The 25,691-nt window shown below is 46.2% G+C and overlaps 1 protein-coding gene across 1 annotated transcript; it reads left to right on the top strand.

Moving 5' to 3' along the window:
• The first annotated feature begins 1,092 nt into the window (after window positions 1-1,092).
• KLHL6 (kelch like family member 6) lies at window positions 1,093-20,177 on the top strand. The gene is made up of 7 exons (XM_010217811.2): window positions 1,093-1,421; window positions 6,163-6,328; window positions 10,036-10,485; window positions 12,969-13,206; window positions 16,412-16,614; window positions 17,560-17,773; window positions 19,802-20,177. The coding sequence occupies exons 1-7, from the start codon at window positions 1,162-1,164 to the stop codon at window positions 20,101-20,103; spliced, it is 1,833 nt and encodes a 610-aa protein (XP_010216113.1). The 5' UTR covers window positions 1,093-1,161; the 3' UTR covers window positions 20,104-20,177.
• The last annotated feature ends 5,514 nt before the right edge of the window (window positions 20,178-25,691 follow it).

Raw genomic sequence — 25,691 nt, 5'->3', positions numbered from 1 at the left:
AACTAGGGAGCAAAAGAGGAAACCAAACACACAACAGAAACCTGAGACTGGGCAAAACCAGGATTCCTAGAAATTAAGTCTCACAAAGGCAGGGTCTGTTAGACATTAGCCCTGTATTCTTCTTGGATGAAAGAATTTGCAACCTCCCCAGAGGGAGTGTTTCCAGGGCAGCCTGGGAATTTATCTTCTTACTTGCAATAGACAGTGCAGCTATCTATAGCACTCAACTTGTGTTTTATAGGTCAGCTCCTCAGTTAGGTGAAACCCAAGGAGATATAAAAGTGAGAACTTCAGCCCTGTGCTCTGTGCACTGACACAGGGTGACCCTCAGCGCTCCTCTGTGGCATCCTCAGGCACACATCAGAGTGGCAGGTTCTTGTTGGGGATCGTGAGGTACACAGAGACACGGCTCGAGTGCAGACAGTGCCTGCGCACCCTGCTCCCAAGGCCCTTTCTTTGGCTGCCTTGGTGGCGCGTTGCCGCCTGCAGACACTCTGAGAGACACTGCCGCGTGTGGCAGGGGCCTAAGCACCATCATCCAAGGCTCTTTGGTACTGCTGCATCTCCTGGAGAGGCTTACATACATTTAGCCTGAAAATAAAAGCTGCCGAATGTGTTTCTCTGGCCATGTCATGAGGAAGGGGAACAGCCTGAGGACTGTCTCAGTATGCGAGCATGCTACCATGAGAACAAAAAGTACTTGCTCAGTCATTAATAACTACATACCTGGAAAAATAAATTGGACATGATGCCCTCTTCACCTCTGCAGCTCTGCCTGCCAGAAGCGGCTTGATAGCCATATGGAGCACCTATCACTACAGCAGGCAGATCTGGATAAGAGTGCAGGGCTGGGTTCAGGGTGGGAGGCAGGCCTTCCCTGTCACTTGTAATCTTCTCACATGCAGAGGCATCTTAAGTCCTTTCTAAACACATTGATACTGCCTGAAACTCACGGAAAAAAAAAAAAAAAAAAAACAGCCTTTGTTTGTGTTAACAGGATGAGAAAGTGCAAGGCTTCCTGTTATATGTGTGTGACAGCTATAGATAAGCGGAGAGCCCTGGACAGGAAATCCGCCTGACTTCTGCAGTGTGACTCGGCGGAGGCTCAGGGACTCTTTTTAGATCGAAGCACCAAGAGAATGAGACGCTGCTGGCCAGAAAATGGGGGACACGCTGGAGAAAAGCTCTGAAGAGCCCGAGCTTTCTGTGGACAATGAGTGTTCACGGAAAATGGGGGACCTGGTGGAAGTCTCGAGCGGAGAAAAGGTGAAGTTTGACGACACGGGACTCTCTCTGGTGCTCCAGAATGGCCTGGAGAACCTTCGGCTAGAAAATTCCCTTACGGACGTCATTCTGTGTGTGGAAAGCAGGGAGTTTTCCTGTCATCGAGTGGTCCTGGCGGCAGCAAGCAATTACTTCAGGTAAGACGGTCAAGAAACAAACCCAAGAAACTTACTTTGCTTCTTAGGTTGGAATTGCTGATCTCTCAGGAGCATAAACTGGGTGTTGAACTTCGCAGCCTTGCAGTGAGTCTGGCTCTCCTGACACCTCCCAGCTCCTTTCTGTTTTGCAGTTAGAAACATAAATAAGGCAGGTGCCAAGTTGTGGATTTCATGGAGGTCTGATACCAGCACTCAGCAAATCCACTAAGGCAGGCAAAGAAAAGGAAACGGCCGGCAGACAAGCAATGGGAAAAGAGCATTTTAGGCAACGGTTTGGAACTCTGGCCCTTGTATGAGGTCTTTAGGACTCAGTCAGAGAGGAAAGTCCTACTCAGATCGTGGAACAGTTTTATTGAGGTATGAATGGGCTTGTGGGACTTGCTCATTTTTTTCCATTATTGTTCTGCAGTAGAATTGCATAAAACTCTTGAAGAGGAAAAAAAGGGAACTTCCCACTTTTCCTAGGGCTGCTGTAAATCATTTGCAATGGGAAACACCTGCTTGAAAGAAATTCTAGCATTTTCCTTCTTTCTGGTCCCCTTGAATTTTTCATATTTTCAGTACCAGACCATTGGCAGGCAAGAAGAAATTTTAGACATACAGAAAAACCCAGTATCGGTCTTAACACAGATTTTCCATTACCACTGAGACAATCAAATTTGCATGGCTGGGATTTTTTTCTTTCATTTTAACTGCTAAAGTGGTCATGTGACTGAATAGCTACAAAGGAAGCATGAGAAAAAAAGAACCTGTGACCATTTGTGACATGAGCAGAAAGTTCAGTTTAATGGAGTCTAGTCAGCTTTGCTGGTAGTCCCTTGAAGAGCATTCTCGTTTTTCCTATCTCTTAACAGAGATCATATCTGTGAATAAATGGATATAGGTATTATTTCTACCAATACACTATAGGGATCGTATATGTGGATATATTCAACTGAGATGCATGAATGATTCTCATCAGCACCAAGTGCAGAAAAGACAAAGGAGGTGCAAATTAAAATAAGAATGACCATAATGTTACTTTGAAACTCCCAGTAAACCTCAGCCAGCTAATGCACATGCTGTCCTTGCTCGCCCAGACAGCCAAGTGCGGGCGGCCCAGCGCAGCGCGAGCGTCCCGGTGAAGACTTGTGAAACGCGTGTGCTGGGTGTGAGGAAAAATGAGAGCAACCGGCGGGCTCGGGGAAGGGAAGCTGAGGTTGCTGTGACTGGGGAAAGGAGGACCCAAGTCTGCAGGGAAATGAGCTGCGCTAGTTCTGCTACACGTTCCATCTTGCTACAATTCACTGGGAGCTGCATGGGCCCAAAGCAAGAAGAGACTGGCACCTAATGCTGCTCCTGGAAGCATTTCCGCTGGTGCTGGAGAGTCTCAGTCCTGTGCACAGGGGACCCTGTGAGTCACGGGATTCAGGTCCCTGCAAGAGCATGTTACACAACCCCTTTCCTGAGTGCTGGGTGCTGAACCGTCAGCAACCAGCGAGGGCTGCCTGAAACGGGGCCACACAAGTTAACAACTTTTTGTCCTTCCCTCCACACTGCCTTAGAGTAGATAACATTTCTAACAAGTCCTGCATCCATACACGAACAAGAATCAACTCTCCACCTATGGGAATGATGAGCAGAAAAGGGAAATCCACATTGCCCAACTGGAGCTGTGTTTGTTACTGCTACGCTGCCCAAGATGTGGGAGAACAGGGCTGCGAATCATAGAATCATAGAATGCTTAAGGTTGGACAGGACCTCTAGAGATCACCTAGTCCAACTCCTCTGCACACGAAGGGTCAGCTAGAGCACGTGGCACAGGACTGCGTCCAAGCAGGTCTTGAAGATCTCCAGAGGAGGAGACTCCACAACCTCTCTGGGCAGCCTGTTCCAGTGCTCTGTTACCCTCAGTGTTAATAAATTTTTCTTTAAGTTCCTGTGGAGGAAGGATGGTAGCAATGTTTTCCAGAGCATCCTTAAGCTCCAGCACCAGTGTTGGAATGTTTCCAAGCACAGGCATTTCATGGTGGGTTGATATTTAAAAAAACACTGCAGCCCCCCATTTTTTTTCCTGAGATTTCTCCATCTGAGGAATTTGCTCATTTTTAGGCATGTGGCTTTGGCTCCTCACTTCAAATGTGCATTTCTTAAAATGGATGTTGGTTCAATGGCTGAGTTGAGAATCTCGCAGGGACTGATACCAGAGAAGAAAGAAGGGCAGTGCAGTTATTAGCCACTGTTGAAGGATTTAGAGTCACAAGGAAAATAATCGCACGCCTTACTGAGTAAGTACAGGCAAAACCAGAGGTACGCAGGCAGCACTTCATTCCCTGGGAGAGCTCAGCCTCATCAGCCCTGACTGCAGTGATGGTGTGCACAGGTGGTGGGAACAAAGGCCCCCTCCATCTGGCCACAGCAAGGCTACTGCAGGAGCCACCAGCAGCCCCGGGTAGCACTTCCCTGCTGCTGCCGCTGAGGACGGAGCACCGTGGGGACAGCACCGTGCTTTAGGCACATCTCTCTCACAGCCATGTTACACAAATCTCTGTACCCACCGAGATCAGGAACGATGGCAGCTCTGAGCCAGCTCCACAGACCAGGGGACAGAAAGGTGAAAGGACAAGATTCGGCGTCTGGCGTCGGAGCCGCCTCGCCATGGTGCAATGCTCCGTAGCTCCGCTGACCTCTACCAAACCCTCCGGCACTGGGGCACGGAAGTGAGAGCTCTGCCTTCCCGACAGGGAAGGCTGCAGTCACCAGTCTAAGAGACAAAAGGAACGAGGGCAGACAACACCTGCACCCACAACAGCCCGCTGCTCACTCGGATAAAGCATGCAGGCTTGGCGCCTACCAATTTCACACAACCGAATGGGCTGTTTTGTACAAACCTCCATCTCCGCACGGAAACCTCGTTCCCACGGAGAAGTGGTGCTGCTTGCTGCTGTTTTCAGATGACCACCTGCCTGCACACCCCATGCTTAGCCAAACCCTCAGCACCACCAAGAAGCAGAGAAGCTAAGGAGGATCCTACTCTTGTACTCACTCGAAAGGCAACATTTTGCCTTAATGCTTTTCAATGCCTTCAATTACAATGATTTCAACAGGAGCAGAAACTGGAGCATGGAGCACAGCAGTGGATCAAAAACCTGTAGTGAGATGAGTGAAGGAAAAATGAGAATTTGGGCTGGACCGCTTTTCTGACAAGTAATCTTCCTGCTCAAAGGTTAGGTTTCTTCAGCGAAAAGACAGTTTTATGGACCAAGATGACAAGCTCTCTCCTGCTATAAAATCTCTGCTGAGACAAGGAATAGGCAGCTGTTAGAGTAATGAATGGCTGGTATCTACAGTCCATTTGCTGTTCATCCTCCTAACTACTTTGCACTAAAAGCTCTTAACATCTTTCACCCATTAAGATGTGCCAGTGAGACAGCCAGTAGTTATCTTGCCGTAAAAACAGCACAATTTTCCCAAGAAAAAGATGGTCTCAGACTTAGGACTTTTAGACACCTCCCAGGTTACACTGTCCTGTCAACCTCGTACATGACTAATACAGAAGGGCTTGGCATGCAGGGTAAAGAGCACTCCTAATTACACTGTAGATGTGCACATGTTTTTCACCAGCACAGTTACAAATGGACTCACATGTTTCTGATTTGTTGAGCCAGATTCCAAATGAGATGAAATCTCACTGTCTGAATGCATTGAACAAGACTCGATTGATCAACAGTAAATTCTCCTCTTAAGTAAAATCAAAAGCTTTGGAAGTAAAACTTAAAATGATGGTTTGAAAATGTAGATGAAGAAAAATGCAGGTGCTTGTCATGCAGCTATTAGGATGCAAAGTGAATCTTAATGTTTCTTAGGGAAATTTCTGATTTATACCCCTCAGGAAATATTTGACTCGTGCCAGTTGTGCCTGTGGCTGACACCTTTTAAATGCAACATTAGCCACCAAAGGAAATACAGTATCAACATGCAGCAAAACATCGGACTTTCTGGCTAACAGAGGTTCCAATTCATGGTTATCCAAATAGTGCTTTGGCTAAGAGGCACCAACTCTGTGATCCCATTATAAAATTATCAAACTTATCAAAGGAAAAGCCTGTCTCATGTAGAAGTAAATCTGCAAGACATTCCCTCCTGGCCTGCCCCTGGTATTCCCAAGCACATTGGGAAAGCGAAGAGGTGAGGCAGTTAGCCACGTGGTCCTGGTGTGGCCCTCCGGGCTCAGACGGAGCAGCATTCTGCAGTGCTGAAGCACCGGGGGAGTTACGGTGCCGAGGGGTATGAAGTGCATGAGCGTGCTTGCGGCTATGGGTTAATCCAGCGTGGAGACGGGCAGCAGGTTGGAGGTTTGGGTCAAACGGGCTGCGCCTGTAGAAGGAGGAGTCCATAGGAGGCCCTGAGGTGAGAGGTGCGGGCGCCGCTGCTGTGTGGCACTCGCGCAGGCACAGCTGTCCCCAGGGCACTTCCCAGGCGCTGCTTGCAGCCGTGGAGCTCCAGGTCTGTCACCATGCCCAGCTCTGGGTGTCCACCACGTGCGAACGCCTTATCAGACTGGTGAGCAAAGAGCCACAACAGCACCAAAAGGATCTTCCTTGTTATTTTGCTGCAAGGCTAATTGCATAAAATACAAAGCAGCTGGAGCAGGCTATGTTGAAATCTATATAAGTAAATGTTTTCAGAGTGTCTCATCCTGGCTGGGATGCAGTAACAAGCTGAATGTCTCTCTGTCCAGGGCCATGTTCTGCAATGACTTAAGAGAGAAATATGAGGAGAAGATCATACTCAAAGGAGTTGATGCAGAAACCATGAATATTCTCCTGGACTATACCTACACCAGCAAGATGCTGATCACAAAGCAAAATGTACAGAAAGTCTTGGAAGCTGCCAGCCTCTTTCAGGTACAGATAATTCAAAATCCATGTTCCGGGCACGGTGTAAAGGGTTCACTTTACCCAGATAAAGCCCTGCACACTTTTTCCATTTCTTGGGCTCCAGAGATATTTCACTTCATATTTGCTTACACTGTGGTAAAGACTGGCAGTCCCAGCTGTGCACTGGAACGCTACAGGGCTAGATGCTGTATGAACGGGCAGACAGCCCAGCTCTATTCCAAGGCCATTGCCAGGCCCAGGCTGGCATCTGTGAATATGTCCTCCATAGGACTTCGGCACAGCATTTAGTCATGACCCAGGACCTGGAGGACGTCAGACCTGGGCAGCGTTACTCAGCCTCTGGTCCCTGAGGTATTCACACGGCCTGTAAATCATTCGTGAGGTCTACCCAAATTGTAGTCCCTGGTACCAAGTGGCAAATTGCTAACAAGTTGCAACCAGAAAAACCTGCCAAGTGCCAATGGGTATAAGTATGCCCAGGCTTTTTATTAAGGAGACTTGACCCCATAATCATCCTGGTTCATTCTGAACTTAAGATTCTTGAATCCTACAAACGGAGGGTGCGTGGCTCTGAACCGAATCCACGGCCCTTGGGTAGCAGGAGTTGGTAGCTGTTCTGAGGAGAAAAGGGAAAGTCCTCCCGAAGGGCTCCCTCAGGTGATGCAGCCGCCAGCAGAAATGGGAGCGCGCTCTGAAAGGCTGCCTCGGGCCAGAGCGCAGCATTTGCTGAAGTTGGCACCACACCAGTGCTGCAGCGGGCAGCAGTAACCCAGGAACGTTACTGCTGGTTCAGTTTTAGGACACACTTGTGTGTTCTTTTCATTGTCCTCTGCACACTTTTTTCCTTCAGGATCATTCCTTAGATTTTTCCCTGGACCCATCAAGAGCATAAATATATGTCTTTTCCTCTCTTTTCCCTGATTTTCATGAAAATTAAGATTAAATTTGATTCCTAGAGATGGTGCTTTAGGAAAACTAGCAAGTACTGTAAGAGTAAAGATAAAAACGAGGGTACTGTGAGCAAGAGCAGAAAACTCCAAAACCCTAGAAAACTAGGAATGTCCTGTTAAAAATAACCCTGACTGCAACTGTCTTGGATAGTGTCAAGATTTATAAGGCCTTAAAGCTCTACACTATACACAAGTGAGGTTTTTGGTTGAAAAGGGTTTTATACAAACAGGAAGATTTAGTAACTATAACCATTCTTGCCTTTGCTATTTATGTTGATGAACAAATAGAAGTTTTTGAGAAAAAGTCAAATATTTAATTTCAATATACTAACAACTGGGAAGATTGATGCCTCGACTTATCATAACATAATTTTTGCAAATTTCATTCCTTTCCAAGTAATGAATCAAGAAAACAAAATTCCAAGCAGAGCTTCTTATCCAACTAGCAACTGTTCTTGGCTGTGCCGCTTCTCAGTCTCTTAGATTTATTAATGAACCACAATAGAAATACTTTGCACAGGTCAAGATTCTCCCACATGCTCTACTTCTCTCCAGAGAGTATTTTTCCCTGGGTTGTTGAAAAAACACGTTTTACATAATTATGCTTTCTCTCACTCCCTTCTAACAACTTTTGGCCAGTTTCAACAAAAACGGATGGCAGAGAGAGGGGAAGGGTGTTCAGAGGGAGCAGGAGCCCATGCCACAGCGTGCTGGGGCTGAGCAGCAGCAGGGCTGGGGAAGTCCTGCCTTGTCGTGCTCCTGAGCTGTCAGACCCTCTGGCTACGCTCTCGCCCAGGGGCCTGTTTCTCACACCCACACCTCCTGGTTCAGCAGCTGCACGTCCGCAAACGCAGCTGCAGAGCGTGACAAGCAGCGCGCGCACGGTCGCCGCACTCGGTGTGCACCTCCTGGAGCAAAGACGCTGCCGTCAGCGGGTGAATGTCGCTCCTAGCGTGCCACGTGTGGCAGGCTTCTGCGGTGTTGGCACTTCAGGCAGTGGGCAAGCAACTCTGGGAGCTCTTCCCAGGCTTGCAAATGACTTGATGAGTGATCTTCACAAATCCCTTCTTTGGGCTTTTTTACATCTCGTGGCCTTCAACTTTTATAAGGCTAAGGTCAACTTTGAAAGGGCTGAGGCCAACTTTGAAAGGGCTAATGCTTAACCTACCTCAAGCCCAAGGACCACCTAGCGTTGGCAAAGTGCTGTCAGATCCTCACCTGACAGCAGCTCATGGCTTACCTGGAAAGAAATGGCAGGGCTGCCACGCTAGGCCCTGAGCACAGGGACCGCAGAGCTCTGCAGCGGTGCCACAGCCACCACAGACATATTTAGATCATAAACAGTAGCTACTTATTCTGAGCCCTCATGCACCCTTGTTCACCCGTCAGTTGCATTTCTCTAAACTTTTGAACACATCTGAATATAAAAGAGGAACCAGGTACCCAAAGTCTGTGATCGCTCAGCTCTGGTAGTCTGCATGTGGCAATGACACACAGCTCTGTCTAGAAGATTCTACCCCAATTTCTGAAACAAATCTAAATAGTGTAGCTTTTAAAAATATTTTTTTCTGTGTTTCGCTTCCCCTTGGCCCCTAAATTACCGTTGTGCAACTTTCCCCTTTGGGACAGAGCAAGCTAAAATGGCTGTCTGAGGTCGGAGGCAAATAAGACCCAAAAAGCATGGACGGAAATTCACAGCACTGTTTCTGACCCATCTGTCCTGTATGTCACTATTTGGCACCACTCTGTGACAAAACCAGTGCAAAATCTTGATGCGCTGAAATCACAGGAGTTAAGGAAAGCCCAGGGAAAAATGTTATAACCCAGCCGTCTGCCCAGAGCTGTTTCCTTGTTCTTGAATGATTTTGCTTGCATCGTAGTTGGTGGCAAAAGCCGCAGAGACCCCTATGGTTCAGGGTGATCAGCCCATTTGGGACACTCAGCTGTGACAAAGGAAGTTAATGACAGTAGTTTTGATGTCCACAGTTGGACACAAATAGAAGAAGTTATTTAAGAGGACCCTGCCTGTGAAAAAGGCTTATCTATGCTTTTTTGAATCAATGGTAACTACAAGGAAAACAAGGTCACTAATACCTCCCAAGGCCCCCTAAAAATGCATAAACACTGGCCAGACACTTGCTGTCAGGCAGCTCAGAGTTTTGCTATTCCCATCCTGTTGTGTCCATCAGTTTGGGACGGCATAAACTGCTGCTAGGAAGCAGCATCCTCAGCATCTGATCCTCTCTACCTCGCTTCCCAGGCCTCAGACATGCTCAGAGTTTGGATGGTGGACGCATGAATGTGGGCAGTGTTTGGAGCCACCTGTACTCCAAAATCAGACTCCCTTCTGTCTGATCTGAGCTGACCTGTCAAATGAGGCAAGGCAAGCACACCTGAAGCCTTGTCTGCACTTTGTAACCCCAGGGTTCTTATCTCTTTGTGCTCTCCAGAAGGGAAGAGGAATGGCAAACTTTTAGGGTCAACTTGAAACAATTCAGCCTGATCACAGTCCCAGGTTTTCTGAGTTCTTCAAGGGGGAAAGGAACAAGAAGGATGCAGAAGAAGAGAAAGCAGTGGGAGAAGGAAAATTGCATTCTGGAGAGATTGCAGATACTTGTCCTCATGACCTTTAAGGTGATTTTTTGGCTTCTCCCACTGCACTGTTCACAGCTCATCAGGACCCACTCCCAGAACTGCTAAGTTCTTCTGTGATTCAGTCACACAAGTAACTAGTCTGTGCTCATGTGCTTTTTGTGTCCCCAGTTCCTGCGCATGGTAGACGCTTGTGCCAGCTTTCTCACCGAAGCCCTCCAGCCGGAGAACTGTGTTGGCATCCTGAGGCTGGCTGACACCCACTCCTTGCACAGCCTGAAACAGCAAGTGCAGAACTACATTATCCAGAACTTCACCCAGGTCCTGAACTATGAGGAGTTCCTGGAGCTCCCGGCCGACATTCTCTGCAGCACATTGAAGAGCGACGACCTCTATGTCACTGAAGAGTCACAGGTGTTTGAAACTGTAATGAACTGGGTACGTTATAAGGAGTCAGAAAGGTTTCCTCTCCTACCATACGTGCTGGAGAATGTCCGGCTGCCTCTCTTGGACCCTTGGTATTTTGTAGAGACTGTTGAAGCTGATCAACTCATTAGACAGTGCCCAGATGTGTTCCCTTTGCTCCAGGAAGCAAGAATGTACCATCTGTCAGGCAATGAGGTGAGTGAAAAAAGAAAATATTTGGCAAATAGGAGGACAGTGGTGATGTAATTCTTTCTAAATATGGCATATTTCTGCTCAAAAAATCATGGAGAGGAGTGGTACTGTGAGGCCGAAGAAGAGTGAACTTAAGTTTCACTAACAGGTGCTACTGAGAAACAAGGTGGGCGTCACCAGTTATCCTCATGATTTAAAAAGTTGCCAGGTAGTTTGTTTTAATATCAAAACAAGTTGCTTCCTGTTTATGAACATCCAAGCACAAACCTTCACACACAGACTTAAGCAACTACACAAACGCTGCTCCCTACGCAGCAGCTAAATGCCAGACGGCTTCCCCATGAGAAGGGCAAAGCAGATGGTGCTGCTACCAACCCCTCATCCTCTTTACTAGTATTTTGAGCCCAAGAAAGGAAGAATAATTACCACACCAAACCCTGCCATGATCTGTAATGGCACTGTCCAATTTGACGATTTAGCATCTCCATTATGGAGCATTATGGAGGGAAACTTTTCAGAAACGGGTGAACTGGCAGTGAAGAAGGCAGCCTCTTCTCAGAGAAGAGGTCTGTCTATCTTCCTCATTTACCCAGGTCCCAGAAACCAAAGAGCCAGACTCATCTTGACATTAGTCCAGCCCTATCTTGCTTGCTCAAGGTATCCTGTGGTGCATCTCCAGTTTCCTAATTGCCTGTCCTCTTTGTGAAGCTAGGTAGTACTTGTATCTCCTGGCTTGAAATGTGGGATAGAGGAGAGAGCAACCAGAGGTCACATTTCCCAACAAACGGGAGCAGGGTTACGCGAGGGTGCAAGGGTGTCTGTCTGTGCGAGTGCGCAGAGCGCGCGAGTCAGAGGAAGGCGGGAGGCCCCGGGAGGCTCCATGGCTGACCGTGAACGTGAGTCATGGGGGTGTGGGTCCACTCAGCTGCACGGCACAGGCCGCGTGGCCTGGGGCAGCACTGGCTTGACTGGTCGCAACTCACTGAGGTGGCCTTTTCCCGTGAGCCTGGAGCCTCATGTGTCTCTTCAGCCCCAGCCGGGCTGCAGACAGCAGTGGGCGCCGTTGGGGAGTGCAGGGTAGAGGAAGGGAGTGTTGCTTGGGGTCAGACACTCCATCCATCCGCTACGTTTTCCTGGGGCAGCGTCACAGGCAGGCCCGTGAGCTCGCTGCCTCACAGTGCTAATGCCTCGCAATGGCAACAGGCGGGTTAAAACAGTTCTAACACCCAGCAGGTTTCCAAACAGATGTTACTTAATAATTCACTGCACATATGGAAAAGAGAGGATTTTTTTTTAACGTCTGCATAAATAACCCCTTTTAATATACGCAATTTATGACCACTTACAGAAATACACTAAAAGAGGTTCAAAACTGTGAGTGAGCAAGCTGCCTGCTGCAATGCCAATGTGGACTCTATGGACCTTGTGGGTCCATGGAGCTGCTTCTCAGAGGGGTGCAGAAGATACCAAATGCAATCTCATTCTCATTAGATGTAAAAGGCAGAAGGGTGCAGATCTACACAGCAGACTTCGAGGGGCTGCAAATTGACAAACGCCCTGTGACACAGAGAACTCCTGGATCCCCCGGGATCCCCTTACCTCTTGCACTGCATTTCTCCTGTGTGAGTAAGTGAGGGGATGCTACCTCCTACCTGTCCACTACCTTGGGACACTAATGCACTCTATAGGTGCCATATTTTTCACTTGCTTGCAAATATTTCCTCCAAGCAAAACAGATGTCTCCTAGCACCTGTGCATTCTTTGCTCCTGGTGAATACTTACCCAGGAAAAGACTTTTTCCGGTGTCCCTGAGACAAAGACCTGGTCAATGAACTAACCGATAGGCAATAAATGAAAACTAGCCATATTTCAGAGTCTGACATTAATTTTAAGCAGATCTAGTAATTTTGGCTTAAAATGACAACTGATAAACGAAGAAGCAAACAAATCTCCCATAATAGAGAATTACTACTGGTTCGATGCTTTCACAGTTCTCTTCAGCACAAATAATATAAGACTGCTTATTTTCTCTTAGCACTGACTGCAGCCTTGGTTCCTCCAAGCTCCCCAGGATGCACAGAAACCTCCTGGCCCTCCTACCCTCCCCAGTTCTGTCAGTTCAAACACAACCTGTCCCCTTCATCTGCCTCACATGCACCCAACCTTGACACCAATGCTCACCTCAATGGTGTGGTGCCACCCTGGGAGTTCCCAAGACGCAGAGATGTGAAAGGATCCTCATGGGTAGGCAAAAGCCAATGAATCCAGTGTTGGAAACATCCTGCCGAAGCAAGGGTACTGCACTCTCTACTGCAGTGGTTCTAAGATGCCTTTCAGGCTTTCAACTTAGCATTTGATAATTTGCTTGTCTGACTGTAGGCCAGTTGTGATTTACAAAAGAGCTAATCAGAAAATGGATCACCAGACCTTTCTGTACCTGTAGGTATAAGTATGTGGTGTACTCACTCTGTCTTGCTTGCATTTAGATTATCACGGAGAGAACCAAGCCCAGGATGCATGAGTTCCAGTCTGAGGTGTTTATGATCATAGGGGGCTGTACAAAAGATGAGAAGTTTGTAGCAGAGGTGACTTGCCTGGATCCCTTGAGGCGAAGCCGCCTGGAAGTAGCAAAGTTACCGATCACAGAACAGGAGACTGAGAACGAGAATAAAAAATGGGTGGAGTTTGCATGCATTACTCTAAAAAATGAAGTCTACATATCAGGTAAGGAATAAGACACTGGGATGCAAAAGGGGAACAGAGGGTTCTCACAAGTAGTGCAGTTTTTATCAAGGCAGCTTTAGAGCAATTTGGTACTACAGGTACAGGCTCAAGAGAAGTGCTGTGTGTGAGGACACTGCCGGGCTCTGGCTGGACTTTTAGCACAAGATTCATTTTCAACCAGCTATTAATCTCTATGCAAAGTGACTAGTGCGCAGCACCGTACACACTCGCTGGCCATGAGTATGGAAGGGCTCCCACAAATTGTTTAGTGAAAATGAAGAGTAATAGCTCCAGCATCTTTGTGTAATAGTGTCATTCGCAGCAGCACACGCACAAGCAAAGATCTGCCAGAATGTGACTCATTCTGCAAGAATCAGTCACAAATCTGCAGGGAACTGACAGTGCTGTTTTACTGAAACTAGCATTTCCAGGAGCACTTCAGCTGAGCATCAAGAGGACGCCAAAAATGCCCACTTGCTGAAGGCAGCATCAACTGCCACAGCCAAGCGAGATCCAGGAGCCGGGCTCAGAGTGGGAGTGTGAAGGTACCTTCTCCAGGCTCTCATCCCGAGCGCTCCAGCAAGGAAATGGAGCTTTCCACATAAACACAACTGAGTGCTGTGTGGGAGTCTGATCCTGGAGCTATGTTTTCACTTTGACAATCAAAAAGCAGGGTCCATGGGTAAGAGGACACCACCAAATTCTGTGCTCACTTTAAACAGGAGAGTAGGAAGGACATGCAGAAGGAGAAGTGAAGACTAAAGTGAAAATGCTTTGCTACAATATGAGGACTGGTGCAGTGCCTTCACTTAAATACCTTTCACTGCCTTCTCCCTTTTGGGACTCCACAGATTTTTTTTATTGCCTCATGGCAATTTAATGTTTATCACATCTTTATCCTGGAATGAGAACTAGATTACTCCTCCCCTAGTTACAAATAAAAAAGGTTCTCTTCAGGCCACACTGGGGTGTTTCTTGCTTCTCTGAAGGCTGACCCTCTGTTGAAGGTTATAGGGAAGACACGAAGTCAAACATCCTGGCTAGGGAACATTGCTTACCCCTTCACACCCTTCAGTTGAGGCTTCTCTTTTCCATTTGCTTCTAATCTTTTACTGTTTCCTCTTCCTCAGGGTCACAGGCTTTTTGCTTCCTCTTATTCCTGACATATTTTCCAGTATCTCTTCCTCTCTATACTCCATTTAGGCCTCCTCCAGGCTAGATTAATACAGGAGCTAATTCCCTACTACAGTGAATATGAGCAGGCTTTCACCTTGCTGCCAGTCTGATAAAACCCATTCCTTCCTTCTCCACAGCATTTCAGACCTGTGATTCCCTCCCTCCAAATCCCCATGCCTTCCTCCTATCTGCTTTTCACCCTTTCACCTCAAATAAAAACCTAAATGGACCAAAATCATAAACAATTTCCTCCCAGCCCCCAGTTATCAGTGGCCCATTCCTGATGAACCACCTCCCTTAAAATGTTTTGACGGTGTGGACAGGTGGATGTGGAGACTTCATGGTGTGGGAAATGGAAGGAGTTTTTCTTTTTCTATAGGCACAGCAGTGTTAATGTAGATAAGCAACATAGCTTAATTTATGGAATAACCCTTGCCCATTTTATTTATTTTATTCCTGAAAATAATTTACGAGAGATTCTGGTGTTTTTTCACACGAAAACTGTACCCGAAGAAACACTTCATGTGTAACTATAAATGACAAAATTAACAGTCACCATTTTGCTACTGTGACTAATTTAGCAAAAATTTTTCCTCAAATTAGAAGTAACTGTTGTTTGGGAGAAAACAGAAACAAAATAAACCTCCAGTTCACCCTAAAATCCCTCCCACCTCCTTGCGTGGGGATAATTCCCCAGCCTGGTCCTGCTCTGACTCAGAAAGGAGCTTTCACCCATGCAGAAGGAGCAAGTGAACGTGAAGGGGCTCTTTCCAAGGCAGAGCAAGGGGCCACCTGCAGCCTCTCGGCCCCACCATGAACGTGAATGCTGCATTCAGGCCCTGCAGCCACTGCGGCTATTTGAGTGCAAATAAAATTCAACGCACACATGTGAAAAATACTTAGACAAAAGCAGCACAAACGACTCTTTCTAGCATGCTAATTATCTTCCATTCAATCTGCTGTTTGGCCCAGAGATCCGTACCATCAGTTCGCAGGGATCTGGCTGCAGCGCAGAATGCCAATGAAGGCAGACACTTCCTCAATGGAATATGAATTCCATGAATTCCCTTTTCAGAATATTCATCAGTGAAATGATTGTTTAATCAGATCACAGATGATAGAGTAAGCTCCTCAGTCTGTGCATTGGGTTTCATGCTTAACTGGTTCAGTGCGTATTCTGCTTGTGCCAAAAATTACATGCAAATAAAATGCTGGTTGGTTAAAATGCCATTCTCTCCTTTTGAGCAGGAAAATTTTGTTTGCAAATCAGGCTTAGGATGAACTCACAAGGTCCAATTTCATCTTCAAAATGCACATATTAATATAAAGCAACTCCAAGTTGAGAGAGAAAGAGGCTATAGAGATATAAAAGTGAGATTGTAGCCATAGGTCCCAAGGTTGAGTAGCAAAACTCCTAACATGTCAGGGCAGGCCTGTGATTAATAGGAGTTCAGAGACCTGTCTTCTATTTTTACTGTGTCCTCTGTGTCTTCTATTTTCACTTGTCTAGCTGGCTGGATCTACTCTGTGTGAACTGGCTTGTCTATTTTTAACAGGACCTCCCCTATACTGCTCTTTCTTCAAGGGATTTGGCGCTATGGATGTGGCATCCCTGACTCTCTTATTTATATTTGTTTATTGCTCAATTCCCTGCATTCTGCAAAGCCCCAGTGGTTCAGAAAAGCCTGCTCCACATCACCATGTCATGTGTGGCTGGCCATTTACAGAGTATTAAAATGCAAGTGCCAAAGGAAAAGCTGTGGTCTGGTAAAGTGTGGGGCAGTAATTCAGGTTTATTGAAGACTTGGCTTTCAAGAATTGTTCAGTTTTGTTCTCTTTCCAATAGAGAAGCCTAGGAGCAAAATGCAGAAACCGTCATCTCCTGCAACAGAGCCGGCCCACTGCTAATAAGGAGCTAATAGCACGAGTGAATGATTTCTCTTCTGTTCTGAGGGAGACATTGAAATTTTAACATTCTGAGCAAATACAAGCTATGCTCTCATATTTACATATGTCATCTACACTACAGGTGGCAAAGAAACACAGCATGATGTCTGGAAGTACAACGCCTCCATCAACAAATGGATACAAATCGAGTACCTAAATATTGGGCGATGGAGGCACAAAATGGCAGTGCTGGGTGGCAAAGTTTACGTCATTGGAGGTTTCGATGGCCTGCAGAGAATCAACAGCATGGAGGCATACGATCCCTTTCATAACTGCTGGTCAGAGGTAAATTACTGTATCGTATAACATTTTATTTGTTGGAAGTATTTTAATCAGAAAATGTTAGGGCATTAACTCATGCAATTTCATGCAACAGGATATAATACAGTGTTTTTAAAGTATTTCTGGTTTGCAAACAGCCCAAGTATTATTTTTCTCTCGAGATGCGGATCCTGCAGAAAATAGAAGTTACAGGACCTCCTGCCAAATTTTTGGAGACATCTTATGCCTGAATGTTTAAGTTAGCTTTTAAAGACCATAGTTAGCCGTCCATAAACCACTGAGTAAAAGCACAGTTTTTACTGTGAACCACAGCACAGACTGAAACTGCTAATCTAATACATATGGCACAGATCAGCCTGTGAATTATACGTGCTATGAGTTATATATCTAGGTTGAAAGTGCAGGCTTCAAGGTAAGCAGAATGGAAAAAAGGCTGTTCTACTAACTGTGCTTCAAACAGTGAGGGTATTAGACAGCAAATAATCCCTGAAATTAAGGGGATTAAGCAGATAGGCAGCACAGTGGAGGACTCCAACGCTAGTTTTTAGATGCTACTAAGGAATGCAGAGGAATCTAACAGTCATAGCTGCAGGCAGAAAGATCAAAAGGAACAAGTTTTTTTATTATTATTTTCAATGTATATAAATAAAAAAATGGAGACTTGAGGCATTCCTGGCATTTCCAAGCTTTTGACTCACTGACAAGGCAATTGTAATGACAGCGCTTGTGCAGTGTATCTTTATTAAGGGGCTCATAATCTTAAGCAGAAAGCTAAAACATACTCCTCCCTAGCCCCTAGATGGCTCATCTTATGGACTCTACTGATCATCTTAACACTGACATCTAACTTAAAACCCAGCAGGCTCCTGCACCACAGGCATGAGTCTAGAGTATCTGAAATCAAAACTCCTTCTTGAGCGTCACTCATGATTTCTTATGGTCACACAGGCTGCCCCGCTCATGGTCAACGTAAGCTCCTTTGCAGCAGCCAGCTACAAGAAGAAACTCTACGTAATTGGGGGAGGACCCAACGGGAAGCTGGCAACGGACAAGACACAGTGCTATGACCCTGCGACCAATGTGTGGAGCCTGAAAGCTGCCATGCCAGTGGAAGCCAAATGCATCAATGCCGCAACCTTCCGTGACCACATCTATGTTGTGGGTAGGTGAAGCATTAATGCTCCTTCTGGTCTAGCCATGGCAGGGCTTGTGTCTGTGTGTTTGATTTTACCCACAAACCTCATGGAAGATAGCTGAATGGTTAAATGGCTTGTCCCAACATACCTAGTGAGGGAAGAAAATACAGTACAGTTACAAACCCAGGGAGAGTCACCAAGAGTCACCAAGTCAAGATCTAAGTCCTCTTAACATGGTAGATGTCCCCCAAGGCCCTGAGAGCCACCCAAAGGTGTGTGCATGGAGCAAGGGCATGAACTCATGGCCTCCTCACATTTTCTCTGCTCTCCAGGGTCATGAGGCAACCCACCTCATACAGGGTTTATGTAGGGATAAAAGTACTAGGAACAGAGCCAGAGACACCCACAGACCCAGACCTCTTCCCTAGATCATGCTTGGGATTAACTCAGTCAATTGCCAGAACAAGAAGCAAAGATGCAAGAACAGGAGAGAACACTGGTGAGCTGAGTGGGCAAAGAAGGAGGGAGCCTGCAAGCACATCTGCAGACCATGCTGCAAGAAAGCAAAGAGCAGAAGGAGGAACACTTCTTTCAAAAACAGGAGTGCAGAGAAGCTCCCTGTCCCTCTCACATCCTGGATGCAGAGAGTTTCTCACTTGCGGAGTAATCAATAGGGTGCTGAGGGCTGGCACAGAACCAGGATATCAGCAAGCAGAAAACGGCATTCTGCAATGAGAGCTATAATGTCTGTGTGTGCGTGTACATAGAAATAAATACCTTATGGGTGGCTATACACACCTTGCTCTGCTCCTCAGCACACAAACTAACTTCAGCCTCTTCGTACAGGACAGCAGATAGAAAGAGAAGGCATGACTTATGCCTGACACAACTTTCAGATAACATTTGACATGATACACCAGGTACATTTATTCAGCAGCTTTCTAGGAGGAATGTCCACATATGGCTTATCTCCCTGAGAAACAAACCTAATTCATTTTAGATGGAAATAAACCCTGCACAAGACCATGTGGTTACTGCATCCAAAGTAATCAAATTACCCAGACTGATGAATTACCAACTGCCAGCTGAATCACTGTAACTAGTAACATGGGTGTTTTTTGCCTGCTCTAATTAAGTCACTTGTAGTGGCTTGATCATCCATCAAGTTCTGGACTAGTCAAAATTACATTTATTATAACTATTGTATATTATAACTAAAATAGATAAATCCTCATTTTGCCAAGAAATAGAATCCCAGCCACTGCAACACTTCAGTCAGTCCAACGCTGTTATGTGTCCATGGTCCTATTCTATGCAGCTGCTGTAGAAGATACACCCAGTCCCTCCAAATTTGACTACCAAAGCATTTGGTACTCTCAGGAGAAAATATATCTCCAGAGCCTTTCCATGGTACTAAGCCATTGACCATATTTCCAAAAAGATGATATTGAAAAACTCGAAAGGATGCACGAAAAATAAGTTTCAAGAATAACTGAAGATGTGGGAAATACAGAGAAAATGACGACCACTGTCTGCTTAGCTTACCCTGGGGAGATTAAGAAGCCAGTTTGACAAACCCCAAAGTAAGGAAGGGCAGTTAGCAGCCAGATTCAGGCAGAAGTTTTAATAGGCAGGTAGACACTGAAGTTAGATGAGTGAGTATAGCCATCAAACACTCACTTTCAATAGTGACAGCTCTCCAAATTTACTTCCTCGTAATTCTGAGCTCTTTTAAACCAAGAATACATTCTTCTAAAGTTGTGTTTTTAGTTTAAGCAGGTAGGAAATGGGTTCATTGCTGGGTGTACAATAGTCATACTGCATGATCACAGCCGCTTGTTCCGGCCTGAACCTCCCCAGACTTACGAACAATAAGTGGCATTCTGTGTGTCTGACTTCCAGAACAATACGGCGTCCTGTGACATTGTTTTGCTCAGCTTTGGGAACAAATCATTCTTTAAAAAGTGAGGAATGCAGCCTCCTTGAAACAGCCTGTTGAGTTAAAATCTTTTTTGGGACCAGCCAGTGCAAGCTGATATTTGTTTGGTCTGCAGGTGGGGCAATGAAGGCACTCTACTCATACAGCCCCCAGGAAGATACCTGGTGCCTCGTGACTCAGTTCACCCACGAGAGAGCCAGCTGTGGGATTTCCCCATGCAACAACAAGCTCTTCATCACCGGGGGCCGAGATGAAAAGAACGAGGTCATTGCGACTGTGCTGTGCTGGGACCCTGAGATGCAGAAGCTGACGGAAGAGTGTGTCCTGCCCCGAGGGGTGTCTCACCACGGCAGCGTTACCCTCAGGAAGTCGTACACGCACATCCGCAGGATTGTGCCCGGGGCAGTGTCTGTGTGACTCCAGGAGAATGGCAATGAAACGCAATACCTCAGTGCCCCCGTGGCACGGTCTGCAGCAAGGCCGTTTTTGAGAGGCAGGTAGCAATGTATGGGAGCACTGCCACGAGGGTCCTCTGCAGAATACCTGTACATATGCTCAGCCCTTGCATTCCCTCTGTACAGTACATCCTTAAATTATCTTGATCCCTTCCCTCTACAGAAAAACAAATGGACCTGCTCTTACTCTTGTCAATGCAACACCTCCAATCAAAGAAATGTGATTTGTGAGATTCACTCCCAATTGCATCTGCCCTGCAATATACTTGACCTGTCTCGGCCTGGCCCTGACATTTGCTTGCCTATTTATTGTGATTAGCTGGATTTGCAGCACCTATGAGTTGAAAAAGAGAAGATGCTTTTTCAGAATGAAAAATTTGTAAGTTTGGTGAAATGTAACAGTGTTTCCTCCAAAGCTGTGTTTTGTTTTGTTCTTTTCCTAATGGTAGGCATATCAGCTAAAGTAAAAACTGTTTGTTTTGTTTTAAAGCACTGTGTGAGTTTCTCAGTTCTGTGTGACCAGAAAGCCCAGCCCAGGTTGCAAACCTTGCTGTCATTCCAAGAATGACTGCACAGGCTGCAAACAGAGACAACAGCTAATTCTGTCACCTGAGCAATCACTGTAGCTGTTTTATAATAAAAGAGAACAAAACATGTTTTTCCTTTTGTTGTATTCTGGGTTGCTTCATTGCTATGGCTGAAATGCTGCCTTCTTGTGCCTACTGCTGTCTTTTTCCTTTGCACCAGGATACGACGGGAATGCGAGTCCCTGGATTGCTGGAATCCCAGCCCACTGGGTGGCAGTGCTGTTCCAGGCTTTGCCTCGCAGATTTGCATTTCCTGGAATGCAGGACACAGTGATCTGTTCCACAGAAAAACAGTTCTAGGTATTGCACCCAAGCCTGATTCCTGGGACAGGCACATGCTGTGCCAGAAGAGGCAAAGGTACAGCAGGGCCAGCATCTGGGTCATTTGTACAGAAAGAAAAATAAACACTCAAGAGGTCAGGCCCGGGACGCCTTGGGATGCTCTTGGCCAAAGCCTGGGAACATACTCTGCTCCCTCCTCCCCTCTCTGGTAGCTGGAAAGTTGCTGAAAGACTTGCCATTAAATCAAAGACACAAAACACAGTGCAAAACAGATCTATGCGAGCAGGGAGCACTGCCTCCTCCACAGCCTCTCCCCCTTTTTGTAACGTCTCTTTTTGCCGTACACAGTATCAAGAATAGCACTGCCGTCATGCTGGTGTGGGAAGAAGCCCTGGATTCCTGCAATGCAGAGGGCTCAGCAGCCGGGCAGGGCTGGCGGGACGCGGGCTGGTCAGACAGTCGCCACCAGGCCCTTCCCTCAGAAAGCGCTCCAAACCCCCTCTCTTTCTCAAGCAATTTAACCCATCCCTTGAAGCTCCATTACTCAAGCCCATCCTCAGATTTCTTATTCCAGCCCATTCTACAGTCCCTCCTTCTTCACCAGTCTTGGCTTCACTACTTGGCTCAGAATCCTACTCAGCTCTCTGAAAAGAATGGGCCCAATCTACTCACTTTCCCAGGACTTTCCTCTTAGTATTGCTGGGAAAACTGGCCAGATATTCCTTTACTCCTTCCCATATTGACACACTGAAGTTTTGGTGAATGCCCTGGAAGGACATTTTGATGTCCTGGAACAGAGGCTCTTGCTGGAGCTTGCTGTATGGTCTCTTCAACCGCAACCCTGTTTCAGGGCTCCATCCTGCTCGCTCTGAGGCACTCAATGGGAGGCTTCTCACTGCCTTTACAGCAGCCTGTCCAGACCCGCACATGACACAGAGAAGCAAGGTCCTTGTCATTAATGTGGAAGTGAGGACATTTTCCAGTATACAAATGAACAAAGCAAGCGAAAACAGTGTAAGTTACATTCCAAGAGGCAGATTCTGCATTATCTATACTTCACAATATGGCCACACACTTTAAGGGTCCTAACAAAGAAAGTGCTGCAAGGAGGTGGACAGGGGCATGAGTGTTTAAGATGTTCCTCCAGCCACTGGGACAGCAGACCCTGCAGGGAGGTGAGCAGGCAAAGCCTCGTGTAGAGATGCCCCATCCGTGGTGCTGCCTCCACCACATGTGCAGCTCTGGGGCCAGCACTGGCCACACGTGAGCACACAGAGCTGCAGCTTAGCCCCTTTCCTGCTCCAAAACACAGGATTCACTCAGAAATACTGCCGTTTTCACAGCAGCTCATGGAGAGTTGTTTTCATTTGCCTCCCTGCTCTTTGTACCTTCCAGATTCATGTTGCAATCCTAAGCACTAGACACATGCTGAAAAACATTCAGGATCAGTGACTTTACGGAGACACCCAAAATCACAAGGGTTGTGAGAAAATTGCAAGAACTGTGCCCTCAGTCTCCAGCAGTGAGCTGGGGATGGAGACAGCAGAAATCAAGATTCAAGGAAGCCGGTCATCTTCTGTTCCTAGTAAGGGTTCTCTCTAGTGTTACACATCCCCACCCCCGCAGAACGTGGCTGCAGTCAGAGTTTCTGTTCAAAGGACACAAGCTATTTTGGAGCACAAACGCGGTGAGTGCAGAGCAGCGTCCCCGCTGCAGGAGCCCCATGCCGATGTCGGGCCGTGGCGCCTGGTGCCGGCGGTGCCCCTGTTCCACAATGGAGTGCCAAGCTCCCCGGGCTCCCTCGAGTGCAGCCTGCCAAACACCAGCCTCCTCCGGCCTCTAAATACATCACGCTGCCCTTAAAAACTAACAAAGAAAACTGATGGCGTGGGAGTTGAAATTATTATTAATTACCAAAGCTGCAGGAGGCTAATTAGTTTTGCTGAATAATTGCTCGAATTGTAACAACTGTGCTGCAATCGAATCCAAATCTGTATGCTTGGTTACCTGCCTGGGTGTTCTTCATATCCCCAGACACTGGGGCTGGTGTAGTTTGAGGCACGGCTCGAACTCCTCTCCAGCGCCGCAGGGCACAGGCCCAGCTCCTGGGAACGCAGGCCGGGCTCCTGGCCGCCTGCAGCCGCTGCACTGCAAATCCAGCCGGGAGAGGGAAGGGAGCAGTGTTAAGCTAATGACAATGTTGGCACAAGAAAAGAAGAGAAAAATCTGGCCGTGATTATATTTAGGCTAGAAATAAGGATACCTTTAATGATTCATGCTGTGGCGATGCATTAAGGATTACTACCCCTGCCTGACATGCCAAATGCTAATGTCAACTGGTCTCCATTTCGGTTTACTCTGAGATGCTGGGCACTTCCATGACACCCCAGCTCATTTAAGTGACCTTGAGGTCGACAGCTGGGCTGCTATAAATAGGCTCAGTTTGAGTTTCCAGAGCTTCTTTGGGGATGTCCTTAGAAAACGGCTCCTCACTGCTACAACTGAGAGATTCTGGCAACAACAGCAACAAAAAAAGCCTAAATATATTTAGGATAAAACTCAAAACATACATGAAAAGAAATACGTGAACCTAGTGCCTGTGCTCGGTGATGCCTTTGCTCCTAAACAGATACATTTATGAAAAAAGTCCCAGAAGGCAATGGATTCAGGTGTATGGCATAGATCTCCTACACATGCTTTACCATATGGCTCTTGCCCAAAGGGCACAGTAACATCCCCTGCTAAGGACTTGTCCACACAGTCACTTAAGAAAATCTCATTCACTTAATACCCATCCACCTTTAAGTGGATTAATAGAGTATCATCAAAGCCCCCATGTGGATATCCTTTTCAAAATTCAGTTCAACTTAACTCTTCCAAATTTCCAAACAAAAATATTTCCAAACTAACAATAATCCACTTTTTATGCAAGCATTTATTTTAGAGAACAATTTCAAGAAGACTTAGAAGATGATTTTATTCATCTTTCTTAGCAGATCATTTCCACTAGCCACTGTTTTGTTCAGCATGGTTTGTATGATACCAGAGTAGGCAGATTACAGACACAGAAAGATTTGCCACAATCATCAATTCACTTCCTCCTAATTTCAGTGTCTTGCTTTATCTCACAAAGCTTCTAATGGTCTCGAAGTACGTTCAGAGGACATGGGTATGTGGAAGAACGAGTTACAGAACTGATGATATAACTTGACCTGAGGTCGTCCTGGATATTAGTAGGTAACTGACAGCAATCAGTAGCAAGATCAGAGCTATAGCTATTCAAACTCATCTACGACCATATAAAAATGTGCTCTGCTTTATTACCATTGCAAAGTTGTTTTTACTACTTAGCACAAATCCACAAAATAGGTAAACTTAGGTAATAAGGCTTGAACGAATTCTCCACAGACAAAAACATCCTGTAAGTTATTAGCCTCTTTGCCATGATATGGGAAGCCTTGAGAGTTACCAGGATCACTACAATTCCTGGCCAAATTGCATGTAAAGAGCATTCAGCAGCAGGCATCCCATCTACTCTACTGATCTTTGCCCCATTCTTACTAGTGCTATGGAAGACCAGCTAATTCTAAAGGTACAGTCTTAACACAGATACAGTTAGCATGACAAATTTCTATGACACATTCATCTTGGAAAAATAAAACAAAAGCAGCCAGTAAAAAGCATTTCTTAGGTTCTACTTTTTTATTGAAGAAGATTGAGAAGGTATGTCTGTTCTGGAAAAGAAAGCAATTACTCAAGAATTTTATGTTCATTTTGGTCAAAATAGGGGAAGCACAGAACTATGGTTAAAGCAATATTCAATAATATGATTTACCGATTTCAAATATTTTTAGCTTGGCGTTGTTTTTATGTAAGATGCTTCCCTTTAGAGGCAAAGCTTCTAAGATGTCCTCACAGTGGCTCATTCCCACCTCTGAAATGTAATTTGTCACCCCCTCAGTTGTGCTGACACTGCTGCTTGCAGAACATGCTATAAAACAGGCCACTGGCTAATCTGGGTTAAAACGAAAACAATACAGCTTGTCTTTGGGTGGGTATTTTTAACATGCAGTCCCACAAACTGCTGTATCAGCAAACTGGAAAGAGCAGAAAACTACAGGCTGCGGAGAGCAAGAGCAGTTGAGGAGTGAGGAGACAAGCAGGATCCTCTGAAACCGGCTTCCTTGCTGAAAATCACATCTTGCAGCCAGATGCTCCTCTCCTCCCAGCTCACACTTGGTGGGATTTTCACGATGAGCATGAAAATTCCCCTGGAAACACAGGCAGCACCTTCTGCGTGCAGCCTTACGCCAGCAGAAGCTGGAGAGTCGGCACACAGGTGACATCGAACGGAGTGAAAGCAAAGGGCCATTTTCTATTTTTTTTTTTCAAAAAAAGCCCAACTCTACACTTTCACATCAAGCCCAGGAAATTCTAAAAATATTATCTTCAGAAACATATAAGCTCTTTTGTCAAGTCTGAGCTATCGCACTGCAGCACAAATTTCCCATGCTGCCGCTTATGTTTAATAAAAGTCTGATTTCTTGAAAGCACAGAAAAGCCTCTCACTTAGCTTTTATAGCTACATAGCTGATCAGGCAAATCAGGAAGACAGAGCCCCTTGCAAGAGACTGTCTTTCTCCCCCCTGAGCATCCCACAGGCTTTGCCAGAGCACGCTGC

The sequence above is a fragment of the Tinamus guttatus genome, unplaced genomic scaffold (genome assembly GCF_059628265.1).
Source record: "Tinamus guttatus ecotype Peru unplaced genomic scaffold, ASM5962826v1 Tinamus_guttatus_pri_ptg000927l, whole genome shotgun sequence".
Classification (NCBI taxonomy): domain Eukaryota; kingdom Metazoa; phylum Chordata; class Aves; order Tinamiformes; family Tinamidae; genus Tinamus; species Tinamus guttatus.
This window is presented reverse-complemented; position numbering and strand designations above follow the sequence as displayed.